The sequence below is a fragment of the Colletotrichum truncatum genome, assembly GCF_014235925.2.
Source record: "Colletotrichum truncatum strain CMES1059 chromosome Unknown Contig_0009, whole genome shotgun sequence".
NCBI classification, from domain to species: domain Eukaryota; kingdom Fungi; phylum Ascomycota; class Sordariomycetes; order Glomerellales; family Glomerellaceae; genus Colletotrichum; species Colletotrichum truncatum.
In genome coordinates this window covers 2,165,850-2,179,032 of record NW_027222406.1, presented here as the reverse complement: position 1 = coordinate 2,179,032, position 13,183 = coordinate 2,165,850, and the positions used below count along the sequence as shown (strand labels likewise).

The window sequence follows — 13,183 nt, the reverse complement described above, 5'->3', positions numbered from 1 at the left end:
AAACTGCAAGTTTGCTGTTGCCAAGGTCTGAGATAGATCAGTGACTGGAAAAGCAGGAACTTGAAGTGGAAAGACCGTCGTGAGAGGGTACAAGTCCCCTCGTGCCACGTCATGTGCGAAGCAGCCGAACCTGAGGAGCGTTTCCTGGTCATATTATTGCTAAGGGTCTTGACACCTGAATTTCGATCAAAAAGAGTGGCACAACTACAATCATCAATGGCTCTGAAATCTTTTCTTTTTTTTATTGTACTCATGTCAGAATGGTTTCTGGTCCCTCTTTCCAGCCGCACCTTATGTGTTTTCATCCAACTGGGTTATCGTGGTTTTTATCTCCTTCTTGTTAAAACCCAACACGCCATCACATCAGAAGTCAAGGTGGGTTTAAGTTTCCACACCAGGACATCGAATACCCCATATTTCGCTTCTGCCGCAAGCACTTCCAAAATAGAAATCAAAGTGGTGATGTAAACGGCAAACGAGCATCAAAGTCATCGGAAAGTACTGCGCAAATGCACTCCGAGCTGGCATAATTGAATCAAACAAACGTGCCGTGGCGTTTTTTAGCCCTCGTCACTGCTCCCTTCTCGATGTCGAAGAGGCTCTTGGAAATGCCACCAAAAGAATAGGCAGCCTTATCTACGAATTCGTTTCGTAGGAAAACCTGGAGTTATGCTCCTACATTCGTATTCTCGTTCTGCGTTGGACGCCTCTTGTACAAGGCGTACAGATAGGGCTGTCAGCTCGACGAAGACATGCTTCAGACACCTGAATTGGAATCGCAGTTCTACTATAGTACGCAGCATTAGTTGAAACTATTAGCCCATGAACGATGTTTTTTATCCAGGGCATATTTATGGTGACTAACACCCTACGAAACTTTCTCCCATTAATCCTGCTGCGAGGCTTTCTGTACAGAAGCTTTTGATAAATGAAAGTGTAGTCAAGATCTATAAGTTCTCAACAACCAAACTCTGTAGCCCCGACCCTGTAACTTCCTCAAGAGGTGCAACAAAGGCCATTTGGCTCCAGCTGAACTGAGTGTTACGGCCCCCGTACACAAACACTTCAAATCGCCCTGCAAATTGCTCATTAACCCAGACAATACTACCATGTAGCACATCTGTCTTAATAGTAATGTTGGCCGGTAGCGTTGTTACTCTCACTGGTTCGTGCGTAGAGGTGGATACATTGACCCAAATTCGTCCTGGATGTCCTAGATCAAGTTGCTGTGCGTCGTTCTCGCTTACATTGCGTAGGGGATACACATAACCGTCAGCGTTGAAGACTAAGCTGCCATTACTGTCGAGCGAGAGTGTGTTGTCCGGACCTGAGAGAGTAAAAGGTCCAGCAGCGGACAGTACCAGAGTGTAATTCATGCCTTTACTACCCCGATCGAAATGCACAGTTTCGGGGTCTTTTGAAGAACGAGTCCATGAGAACAGTGGTCCTGAAGCATCGGCTTTTGGTAATACCCGATCCAAGTTTTGGCCTGGCGCTAGTGGCGAAAAGAAATCTATGCTAGATGAGACGCTGTCTTCCTCTAATTGAGGACCACGGCTGCCGCTCCATGCGCGAGCTCCGACGAGGGCTATACCCCGTCGCATTGCGTAATAGGCTTCCAGCTGGGTAGAGGCATCAGGGCCGTTATCGTTCCACGCCGCAATTATGGCACCTTTGTTGGAGGGCGACTCTTTCGGCAGTTGCATGCTCTTGTTGAACGGGTTAAAATCCGCGGGCGTCCACTGCCACCCTGTTACGTCGGCGAAGTTGAGCACTCGACTCTCGTTAAAGAATTGCGGATACCTGGCCGGTAGAATGGGCATGTGGTCGTTCTTGAGGGACATGTACGCCCACCAATCTTCCGAATTAATGATGTCGTAACCTGTGTCAGCAAGTAGGATCGGGTCCGACTGGCCGTATTGCCAATGCTGGATAACAACATTTTTTGAAATTGTGGCATTTTCCGAAGGCTCATAGGTGCCCCAGATGCGAGTTCGCTTGCCGGTAGTTGAGTTGATAAAGGCCGACATCTCGTTCACAAATCCGATATACACATCCGCTAACGTTGAGTCGTATTCGTCGGCACCAACGTGCACTTCTTTGGTTTCAAACCATGGCAGAAACTCTGCCCAAATGCGTTTAACCGTTGGGATTGTCTCCGGGTGTGAGAGGTTAAGCAAATCACGTTTGGGGAGAGAAAGCTCTGGCTTCCACTTGGTCAAATACAAGCAGTGACCGGGGGCTTCGATTTCTGGAATCACTGTCACACCTCTTGCTGCGCAATGACTTTGAAGATCAGCAAAGTCTTCCCGGGTTAGTGTTTCATTCTCACGGCCATGAAGAATGGGCAGTAGTGATTCATCCTCGGGCCGCAGAGAAAAGTGTGAATAAACATCCTGCCAGGACTCGTTCTGTCCACGATTGAGCGGGTAGTTGTCGCTGAGGTGGTAGTGAAACTCGTTCATTTTAAAGAAAGATGCATAGCTGCATAGCTCCTTCAAAAACGATGGCGCATACCATTTACGTCCAGCGTCAAGCATAAAGCCTCGCGATCCATATGCAGGCGTGTCGACATATCGTCCCACCGACAGACTACCGTTCTGCGAAAGTAGAAGCTGGAGAAGTGACCTTGTTCCCCACCACATACCACGGGCGCCAGTGCCGCCAATGAACGCCCCGGAAGGCGAGATTACGAGCTCATAGCCTTCGGATGTGGGATTACCGTTCTCATATGTAATGGAAGACGCATTGCCGTTATATGCACCGAGTAAGATACCGCCACGGTTGGCATCAAATGAGCAGTTCTCAATGTGCTGTAGAGTCCAGTTAACGCCTGTGAGCTGGCTGATGTCTCTCTGAAAGAGAGTGGCAAAATCATAGCCACTGGGTGGAATCAGAGTCAGACCGTCCGTGTCGGCGAGGTCGGCGAAGCTTTTATCAATGTAGATGTTAGGGCTGGATACAACATCCCATACAGCTTCAGCGGGTGAACTGGAGGTCGACAGCGGAGGGGGAAGCAGTTGTAACCCCCAAGTCAACGTTGAGAGCGATAGAAATGCTGTACTCAGACAAATAGTCATGGTGAACTTCGGTAGCAAGCCAGCCTCAGTCTTGTTTGAGTTTGGCCTGACGTAGATAAAACTATAAATGTGATTGCCCATAGCCTGCCTTTCAAGCCCTTATTTCCATATAATTGGTCTCCCGCTAGCCATATCAGTGGTACACAGATAAGAATACCCCGCACAAAGATATTTCAATGTAACAACACTCCTTAGGCTGGAGTAACGTAACCGCTGGATGCCCCATTATTTATGTATGATGGCATTGTTCGCGTAGGGATTCAAGACATTTCCAGCAGACCGGCTTCTGCACCTACATATAAATTGTGTTGAGCCAACGAAAGCTTCTAGACGGAACGATTGCTGCAATCAACATAACATTTGTTATTTATGGAATGAGAGAACGCATGCTAACATTAACGCAGAATACAAACAGCTTCAGTACATTGGCATATGAGACAAAAAATTACATTTTGGTGAGAGCCGACTTGCTGTCAATGAGCATCGAGGGCCACGTGTCTTGGAGGTGACTAAGCGCTCTCCCTGGATTCCCTAACCTGGCGTTGAAGATCCCACATTGGCTGCCCGAAAGGCTCAGCAATAGACAGGTCTGCCAACGGCACGGATAATTTTTATCTTCCTACTATGCTCATTCAACCTGAAATTGCATCGGTCGAACAAGATCTTGAAAATTCAACTTGGAAAGTGATAGACTAATCCGATCATTTTGAGAAGTGGTATCCAAGACATCGACTGACTGACCAAAGGGAATACTCTTTTGAAATCAGGAGTGTTCGCTGCCCTGAACATAGAGCACTTCGTCGTTTTTAAGCCGAACGTCATTAATCAGTGTTGCCCAGACAGCATTGGACCACGCATCACCATCCCGCATCGGTGGTTTAGAATTAATAAGCTAATTGGAATGTTTGAAAATATTAAGGTTGCAAAGCCCTTGCATGCTATCGTACTTGGCCAAGAGTCTTGATCAGCATGAGCAAGCTACATAGAGTGATAAATGGCGATGGAGAGTTCAGCACTGCAAAGTTCGTTCTATGGCTATACGCGTGTTTCGGATATCTCGGGTTTAAACTTCAATATCTAATTTGGTCATGTCGGACAAACGCGCACAGAAACCGCAGCAAGCCAACCTGATAACTTTTTCTATGCTACAGACATTCATGTCTTTCCTTTTTGCATTGGTTCAAAAGAACAGTAATGATTCATTTTTGTCTGATACCTTTCGTCGCTTCAAAGATTTTGACGAAGCTATTTATATGGTGTTTGAACCACCGTGGTGATACCATTTTCTACGTTCTGCATAGCCCCTGACGATAACGGGAGTTAACCCTAGGCGGGGCTTATAAAGTTACGGGACTGGTAACCCAGCATATGCATGTCTCGATTTACGTGACTCGGAAGAAGGGGAGCAAATCAGTGGGCTGAGACTGTTCCTGGTTGACTGCAGCTTTGGGATGGAGGGGCTTGCGCAACGCCTTCTGACGGCAAACCAGGACTTTGGCTCTGGAAGCAAGTATGTCAAGACTGATATATACATGATAGGGACAGGCTCAGTAAACGCCAAATACATCTTAAGCAGTAATAAGTCCAAAGCTGACAATCAAGGCACTTCAAGGCATTTACAAGTGATGATTAATCACTCCTGAAGTTCTTCTCAGGGTGCATATGGGGCCCACACTCCTGAGTCAGTAGTAAATTACTCGTCAATCAGCCAGCAATCAGTCATCAAGACAAGTGTCGCCGTCAAGGTTGCTCTTCTTATTGCCCTACCAAAGCTGACTTCTTTGAGGGAGAAAAATAGTACTCGCAACTTGATATTCATTAAAGATAGTTGGAAGGGCCTATTTCAAGGTATCCTCTGAGCAGATAATTGCAACTCAAAACGAAATCCACCCTTCCTCTTTATCACTTTTTGATTGGCGCCTTGGCACCAAACCAGGATCTTGGCCATGTTGCCCAGAAGAGATGGTTTGTGGGCTGATCATTCTATAATGCCACCTGTGATCCAGGATATTTAAATTTTTATTTAAAGTCACTCGGCCTTTCGGCCCACAAAGCGCCCGAGGCCCTATTGTGTTGCTTAGTTCTTGTTGCGCAATGATAGCGCTGGATACTTTGACATCAGCTGACCTAAAGTCAAGATACCGTCCCTCCGCGTCTGGCCTAGGAAGAAATGGCGTAGGAATGATGCACCTTCAGCAGCGTTCTAGGTTTCTGTTGAAAGCAAGTTTCCCAGTCGTATAACATAATTGATAGGCTGGGCAATTCAGTCGAGAAAGGTGTCTCCGAGCTGGAACTTGTATCAGCGCGACTTGGACAATGTAATTAAGCTTACATGATTGTTTGATATTGAAAATAACTAATTATGACAGGTGGTACACCCAGATATCTTGAGACTTTTCGCCACTATCAATCCTAGATGCTATCCCATTTGTTCTCACGTTCATGCGCACTGTTTTTTTATATAATAGCAAGGTTGTACGTTGAAGAAGTCTGCTATACTCTTCGAAATTAGAAGGCAACTAGTTAAAACCCATGATCGCCCACCGTTCATTAAATATTTCCATCAGGTGTCGGAACCCGCACGAAGTGAAGACGTCAGCAATGTTCAACGACGGCAAGGTAAGTATATCGGATCAAGCAGCGGCCGAGATTAGCGACAGTCCATCTTTTATGCCCAGTTATAGTATGCTAGTTCAAGTCACCGTTGTCAACTCCAGCATGGGCATCCAGTGTTTCCGCAAATACCTGTGGATAGACGATTAACGGACTTACCGTCGGCAGAACAGACTAGCATTGATTTGCGCCAGGACTTGGACAAGTAAGGCAATGATGGCCCTTAAAGAGTGGGTCTCGGGCTTTAAAGCTAGCCTATTGCATGAACAAAACAGCCCATCTGGTGGGTTACTGCGAAACTTTAACTAATTAATCCGACAACAAACTTCCCGCAGAACGTGTGCTAGTGAACAGGAGACAACAGCTTTGTTTTCTAGACGCAGATACGACGTATTCGCATAGAGGTGACTCTCAAAGCTTATGACCGGGTCGATGTATAGTATCTACTCGCCAACTTTGTCAGCACCTAGGATGCCATGCCCTCGAATTGGTTTTCTATGGAAATGTTACTCCTGGTATGTTTAAATCCTGAAAACAAAGACTTAGCGGCTCATCCCTGTGATTCCGAGAGGTGGAAGGACTGGGATGTGCATATATTAATCCGGACCCATAACTACTTGGGAGCCTAGTCGAAACTTATCGGAGGCATTCCCGTATGATGATGGCAATTGGTCTATCTGGTGGCTACGTAACCCCAATCCCCTCAAGTTAACGACGTCAAACTGGTCACAAAGCAAACCAGGGCGGATGTGGGCATTGTCATGGGAGAGAGACTGGAGACTTTGCCAAGAGCCACCTTCAAAGCTACCCAGGCAATCTCGCTTCCCATGCGATAGCACAGCATCGGTGCACTCAGTCACCCGCTGTCCGTGGTGTGGGCGCCCGTTATGTTGGATGGGTTTTCGCCATGTGGGAGATTCCAAGATAAATAATACAATGCCCCGGGCAGATAAGTGCGTGAATCATACCTTCCGGCTACCAATAGACATCCTCTTGAATCCAATCTCATCAGCAGTCAACATGAAGTATCTATCAATCATTTTAAGCTTTGTCGCAGCTTCAAATGCTGCATGGTGTAATCACGGCTGGGGCAAGCCCTCGGGCGCTTCATGCTACACTGGCTACGTAAGCTGTCCGTACATCTCGCGAGGTTGACATATACTAACGGTTTACAGACCAACACATATTGCGTACGGGCTTCGCCATCCGGTTAATATCGATCTGTAACTGACAGCTCTGTCTTGTAGTGTGAAAGCCCAGGCTCCAAACACGGCAGTTTCCAGGAGGAGAGACCTTGTTTTGACCCGCATGCCAACGGGCGCCCGGTTCTTCAGTCCTGCGAGGGAAGCGGAGTACGTAGCACTCTCATCCCGTATACAGTTTCTGAGATAGTTGCTGACAACCACCTGATTAGTTCGTTCGCTGCGTAAGTGATTTGCAGACCCTCTTCTCCAATACTATTTTCGAATCCGTTAACATTTTTAGTGTCCGTAAATGCCATGTTCGTTTCGTTTGTATAGAGCTGAATATCCCGATCATGATAGATTTTAATATAGCAAAATATGAATTGATCATTCCTAAAATGCAAGACATACATCATCGAGGCCATTCGAACTCAATTTTATCTTATGACTGTCTCCCTTTTATGAGGTTGTTGTGTTCGTTGACCTGATGCTCGGTACCTACGTTGACTTGTTGTCAGTGTATCTGTGGGCGAAACCGGCAGAGAACGCTCAGAATAGTGAGTGCAGGTGGTCTGTGGGGGGCTGGAACAGCCCTCCACGGTGGGCAGCCGGCTCAGGTAGCAGGCGGCCCGCCAACAATATCTGCTGTATTTTGGAATCAAACGTGACACAATTTGACATTGTTGATTCATTTTTAACGCTCAAGAGGAAGCTGAGTATGACCACAATAAGCAAACCCCAGAAACAGCATCCAAAAACGCTTTTTCAGAAGTACAAGGTAAAGAAACAACACAGAATGTATTCGCATCTAGTTCCTAGAAAGTCTTCACAAAAGGCGACAGTCCCATTCAGCCATTTTAATGCAAGAAGTCTTTCTTATTGATTGGACTGAGCGGTAATCCCGGCCATCACTGAACTTTTGGTTCGGCAGTAATCGCCTTACGACTGCGGAGTCGTATGTAGTCACGAGAATGATCAATGCCGTTCAACGTTATTCGACGGAAATGCGCGGCAGATTTGTAACCGCGATCATCTTAAAGTCCAATTTGCACGTTACTAGTTTTTTTTTTTTTTGCTTTGACTCGATTCCCGAAGCAAAGTTTAGGAAACCATGGTTAGAACCCCAAGATAGGAATAATAAGGTTGCGGTTCGAGCCGTCGACAAACGCACTTAGATTGAAGTTTAAGTTACCAACTTTTCGAAACCGCTAGAACATTTGTATCAACTGAAGTTCTGGGAAATGTGTCTTTATTATCTTCCAGTGATTGTGACTTTTGCACTCAGTGAATCGCGCCAGGTTTTCGGATTAGCTGTGGTGCACAGAAAACACATCGTTTCCGCGGCATGGCTATGGTGGCAGCAAGGGCGTACGAAGCGATTTTGGCAGAGGTTTCCGAAGTACCGGGTCAAAATGGGATTTCGGATTAAACAGGCTAATTTTTTCATTTGGAAGATCACCCTTCTTGGATTCAACCAGGGCTACCTAGTATTTAAGCCTCCAGGTATCATCGTGAGACGTATGATGTTGGCTGTAAGTTTGGGTTGCTATATACTTTCTATAAGTTATTCTCTGATTACTGCAACTTTTAGCATGCATCAAAGTTGTCGGAGTGAACTGAAATGAAAACATCATGCATTATTTACGCAAATCAATCTACAGACCACCAAAGCATGGGTTACTACGATGAACAAGGCTAGACACGAATGTTGTCACTTCTGTTCTCTCATTTCTTTCTTTCCATTTAGGACAAGTTAAATTCTTCAGGGGCTGGTTTTGCTGGTTGGTCTACATCTAAGAACAAACGTAAAAGTCCGGCAAAAGCTGCCACCAAGCCACCAAGAGTCTCGAATATCGACGGATCCTTAGTTTAAGGCTTCATGATGAATTTTCTCGTCGTTTACCTCGCCAATATCTTTCACATAGAGATTCTTTTACGTTTTTTTTTTTTTATTGCTGAATTAATCCCTCTAGACCCATTGGCACTCTGCAACATACATTCGATGCCACTTCGAAAGCTATTCCAACTGTAAGTATCCAAAAATGCTCATCAATCCAGCTTGTTTTAGTTCATCGTATTCTTAGTCTCAAGTACCTGACTAGGAAACCTCTATTTCGTCCATGAACTCATGTTTTGTATTTTTTTCATCTAGCATTTTACAATCATGTGCAAAGAAGAGAATGTCAACATGAGCGCAGGACTCCGACTCCCATCTTTGATCCAACCTCGGCAAGTAAATAACTGTCTGACGTCAAAATATAGGAGCGGTGGACCTTATATTTGATTGGTTTTATGCCGAGCCATACTCAAATGCCATTGCCCGGCAATGACATGCCGTGAAAGCAGTACTACAAGTAATATCGAGGCTTTTGTGAGTAATTTGGTCAGTCTGCCCTGACTGTGCTGAGTGGGGTTTCCCGTCGTATCGAATACGGCTTTTGTTCTGTGTCCACAACTCTCACCAAATTGGGAAAGGACCGCAACAACTGGCGTGTAAGTCAACATCGAATTTTCTCCAGCTCGCGACAACGTTTCCTTACGCATTGTCGTCATCATGAAAATTTTACAAGTCCCATTTTCTATTTTGAGTACTTATATCCCTTTGAAATCCCATTTCCAGTGTCAATCATGTAGGACTCAACTGCCGATGTCGCCTCAATCAGCAACAATGGTCTTTTCACCTACGAATGCAAGTCGTTGCGCGACTACGACGTTTGCCGCGACAACTATTCTAGGGGCCGAGTTTCTATCTTGGGAGGCAAATATTGTTACCAATTATTCCTTCAACGTTCCGAAAGGATGGACGTATTCGCAGCCAGCTCTGGATGTTCAGAATGCCACGTTTTGCAACGTCACTGTCACCTACACGCACACCGGTCAGAACGATACGCTGAACGTTGAGGCATGGCTTCCGACGGAGGAAAATTATAATGGGAGATTGCAATCTGTCGGTGGAGGTGGCTGGACACCTGGCCGCTTCATTCTGAGCTATTCAGCCATGATCAACGCCGTGGCAGGCGGTTACGCGACGGTCACTACCGATGCCGGCATTCCCACTACTCAAAGTCCGATCGATTGGTTGTTGACCAGCCCCGGAAACCTCGATACGACTTCGTTGCAAAACTTTGGACAGGTTGCTCTCAAAGACGAGGTAAGTAAGGTCAGTGTCGCTAACCACTTATGCTAATTCGTTTTTCTGCCAGGCCATTATTGCAAAACAGTTGATCGCAGCCTTCTACGGCAAAGAGCCCGAGTACTCCTACTGGAACGGTTGCTCCCAAGGTGGTCGTCAAGGCCTTAAGGTTGCGCAGCAGTACGAGGATATTTACGACGGCATCATGTCTGCTGCGCCCGCAATTAACTGGGCGGAGTTCTACATCAACTCCATCTGGCCCAGCTTCTACATGGAGAAGACGCAGCAATTCCCCCGCGACTGTGAGCTGAATGAAATTACCTCGCTTGCTATTCACGCTTGCGACGAGTTGGATGGCGTAAAGGATGGGCTTATCAGCGATCCCGAAGCTTGCCGAGAGAAGTTTAATGTTTTCGAACATGTCGGGGAATCGTTCAGATGCTCCAGCTCCAACTCAACGCTCACCATCAGCCAGGCTGCTGCCTCAGTGGCCAACGCGTCCTGGACTGGACCTCGCTTCTCTAATGGAAGATTCATGTATGACGGCTATGAGATTGGCAGCGATCTACCAACAATCGCCCCGACGAGCTGCAGTGGTGAAGTCTGCACGAGCGCCGGCCTTCCAAACATTCTCTTCGCTTGGCAAGCCTTTGTCGCCAAAGATGCCAATGCTACATTGCCGAACATTACGGATAGAACTTTTGACACCATTTACCGAGCAGTCAAGTTGGTCTTCGCGTCAAACCTCGAGACTGACGAGGTGGATTTGCGAGACTTCCGGGACGCTGGTGGTAAACTCATGACATACCACGGACTTGTGAGTACCCGCGATTCTTGATGCTCGACATCTCGGTTATACTAACAATGCGCAGGCGGACCAGAGCATTTCGCCCGGAGGTACTCTACGTTACTATAACAAGGTGGCTGACTTCGTGGGCAACGTCACATCCTTTTATAAATACTACCGCGTGCCTGGGCTTGGACACTGCTGGGGGGGTAATGGCGGCCAACCGGAGGCAATCTTCTCACAGCTCAGAGCCTGGGTTGAGAACGGAACGGAACCGCAGTCTTCTCCTGTCGTCGTGACGAGGTCTGATAATACGACGCAACAGCAGGTACTCTGCCCTTATCCACAAAAGGCGATTTTCGATGCCTCTTGCAACATCGCCAACTCAACTACTTGTTGGTCTTGTTCGGAGGGAACACCCTAAGTCTCCACCACAGCACCAAGTCATACAATTACGGCTTCTCTAGACACTAGTGCCATTTTATTTGGACCATAATATTTTCCCTTCTCACCTGTAATTACTACTTTGTACATTCAAAAATCAATCTAACCCAGATCCTAAGATTAACTCTTTTGCTTTTTGCTTCACAGCTACATTACTATGGAAAACGCTGGATCATACTTGGCTGGCATCCGTGGGCTAAGTGATGGTAGTGATGGTTGTCAATGGCATCTTTCACGCATCCTTTCGACATCCATCATTGCTAGTCTAAACTTCATCTTATCTTCTCAAAGTCTGCACAAGAAGACCTGGCCGAGAACGTGGACTTAGAATATGATCGGGATAGTCTCAAACATTGTGAGTTTGAAGCAAAGATTGAGCGCTAGAATCTCGGTTATGTTTCACGTATGCAAGGCTTCCTGGTGAAAGGAATAAATCTGTTAACTACTTGTCTTAGTCAAGAGTAAAGATTCCATCTATGCTTCGTCAAACTTGACAAGCAATACACAACTCAATTTCCCGCGTACACAGCTACTCGATGATGCACCTATCTCTAATAATTGAACTCTTGACCAACCAGCTTCTCACTGAGCTTCCATAGCCTATCCGCATCAACCTCGCTTGTTGCCCATGAGTAAACCTCTTCCAAGTCTGGGTCCGCAATGTGGCAATCAGACAAGAACACACCATTATGGTCGTTGATAGTGGTATCAAATGAAGCGAAAACATGGGTTGCAGCTCCCTGGTCCAGAGTTTTGAATTGCATATCTTGCATGCCAAATAACCACTTGTTCCCATAAATGTTGTCCATTTCTGTGAGATCTGCTGAGAAGGCGGCTTGGTCTTCCAACCCGTGTGCTGCAAGATTCGTGTAACTGACTCCAGGACACATGCCGAAGCATAAGAGGCCCTTGCTCCCCAGCCTTTTGGCGATTGCGAGAGCTGTCAGTGCGTTGGCTGTCTTTGACTGGCCATACCCTAACCAGCGTTGGTAGTTTTTACCACCATTGAAGTTATAATCTGTCCAGCGAATGTTGCCGACGCGATGTACGCCGCTGGAAACAAACACAACTCGAGGAGCCTTAGAGGACAGTATCTTGTTCATAATTAGGTTGGTGAACAAAAAGTGGCTGAGATGGTTGGTTTGGAATTGGCTTTCGAAGCCATCCTCGGTCAACTTGTAGGGTACGGCCATGATGCCAGCGTTGTTAACCAAAAGGTCGATATGAGGCACATCAGGCCAAGACATCACCGCTTTAGCGGCTTGTCGGACGCTTTCGAACGACATAAGATCCATTGATAGAAGCTTTACATTGATGTCGGGGTGTGTAGATCTCAGATCATCGCAGACAGGCTGCATCTTGGAGACCGAACGACCGGCCAAAATCAAGGTGGATGGTTTCCCAGCTGCGACATGTTTGACGAAGCTCTCCCCAAGGCTTCCAGGTGAGGGGCCCGTAATGAGGATGGTCTTTCCCACGATACGAGGAGCGTAGTACTCCACAAGCTCGCTGGCTTTGGTGTTGGAATCGCAAGTGGGCGCCATGGTGATATGGACACAAAGTGATTGTAAAGATGCAAAATGTTTTGATTTTCAAATGAATTGAATGTGATGAAGAGAAAGTCCCAGAATGCAGGCAAAGGCACTTGTATTTATCTATAAAGGTCCATGCGAGTGTTTTGTAAGTACCTACGATCAAAACCCTATGAACATGATAGAATTAGGATCCATTCAGTCCCGCCAGATGTCGGGACAAAATCAAGCCGTCCTCGGAGACTTTCAATGCATAACGGTTGAATTTAACTAGCGACGTCTCCGTTGCGCTTGTTTGAGCCCACTCCGCAAGCAAGCGATATGGAGTTAACGGATTTATTGGCCGTGGGTCTCAGGGAGAGTCTGAGTCTTAATTAACTTTGTTTGTTTTCCCAAGACCAACCACGAAT

The 13,183-nt window shown here is 46.5% G+C and overlaps 4 protein-coding genes across 4 annotated transcripts; 2 read left to right on the top strand and 2 right to left on the bottom strand.

Annotated features, from left to right (window-relative positions):
- Positions 1-947: 947 nt before the first annotated feature.
- CTRU02_213121 (glycosyl hydrolase family 20) lies at positions 948-3,080 on the bottom strand (the record flags this gene model as incomplete). Its single annotated transcript, XM_036721686.1, has 1 exon — positions 948-3,080. One exon carries the CDS (start codon positions 3,078-3,080, stop codon positions 948-950), a length of 2,133 nt encoding a protein of 710 aa, XP_036586855.1.
- Positions 3,081-6,713: 3,633 nt separating this feature from the next.
- On the top strand, positions 6,714-7,187 carry CTRU02_213120 (uncharacterized protein; the record flags this gene model as incomplete). The annotated part of the gene is made up of 5 exons (XM_070205975.1): positions 6,714-6,818; positions 6,869-6,883; positions 6,941-7,045; positions 7,108-7,119; positions 7,179-7,187. The coding sequence occupies 5 exons, from the start codon at positions 6,714-6,716 to the stop codon at positions 7,185-7,187; spliced, it is 246 nt and encodes an 81-aa protein (XP_070060368.1).
- Positions 7,188-9,545: 2,358 nt separating this feature from the next.
- On the top strand, positions 9,546-11,221 carry CTRU02_213119 (glycoside hydrolase; the record flags this gene model as incomplete). The annotated part of the gene is made up of 3 exons (XM_036721684.1): positions 9,546-10,028; positions 10,081-10,827; positions 10,883-11,221. The coding sequence occupies 3 exons, from the start codon at positions 9,546-9,548 to the stop codon at positions 11,219-11,221; spliced, it is 1,569 nt and encodes a 522-aa protein (XP_036586853.1).
- A 571-nt stretch (positions 11,222-11,792) lies between these two features.
- On the bottom strand, positions 11,793-12,785 carry CTRU02_213118 (short-chain dehydrogenase reductase family; the record flags this gene model as incomplete). Its single annotated transcript, XM_036721683.1, has 1 exon — positions 11,793-12,785. The coding sequence occupies one exon, from the start codon at positions 12,783-12,785 to the stop codon at positions 11,793-11,795; it is 993 nt and encodes a 330-aa protein (XP_036586852.1).
- Between the last annotated feature and the right edge of the window lie 398 nt (positions 12,786-13,183).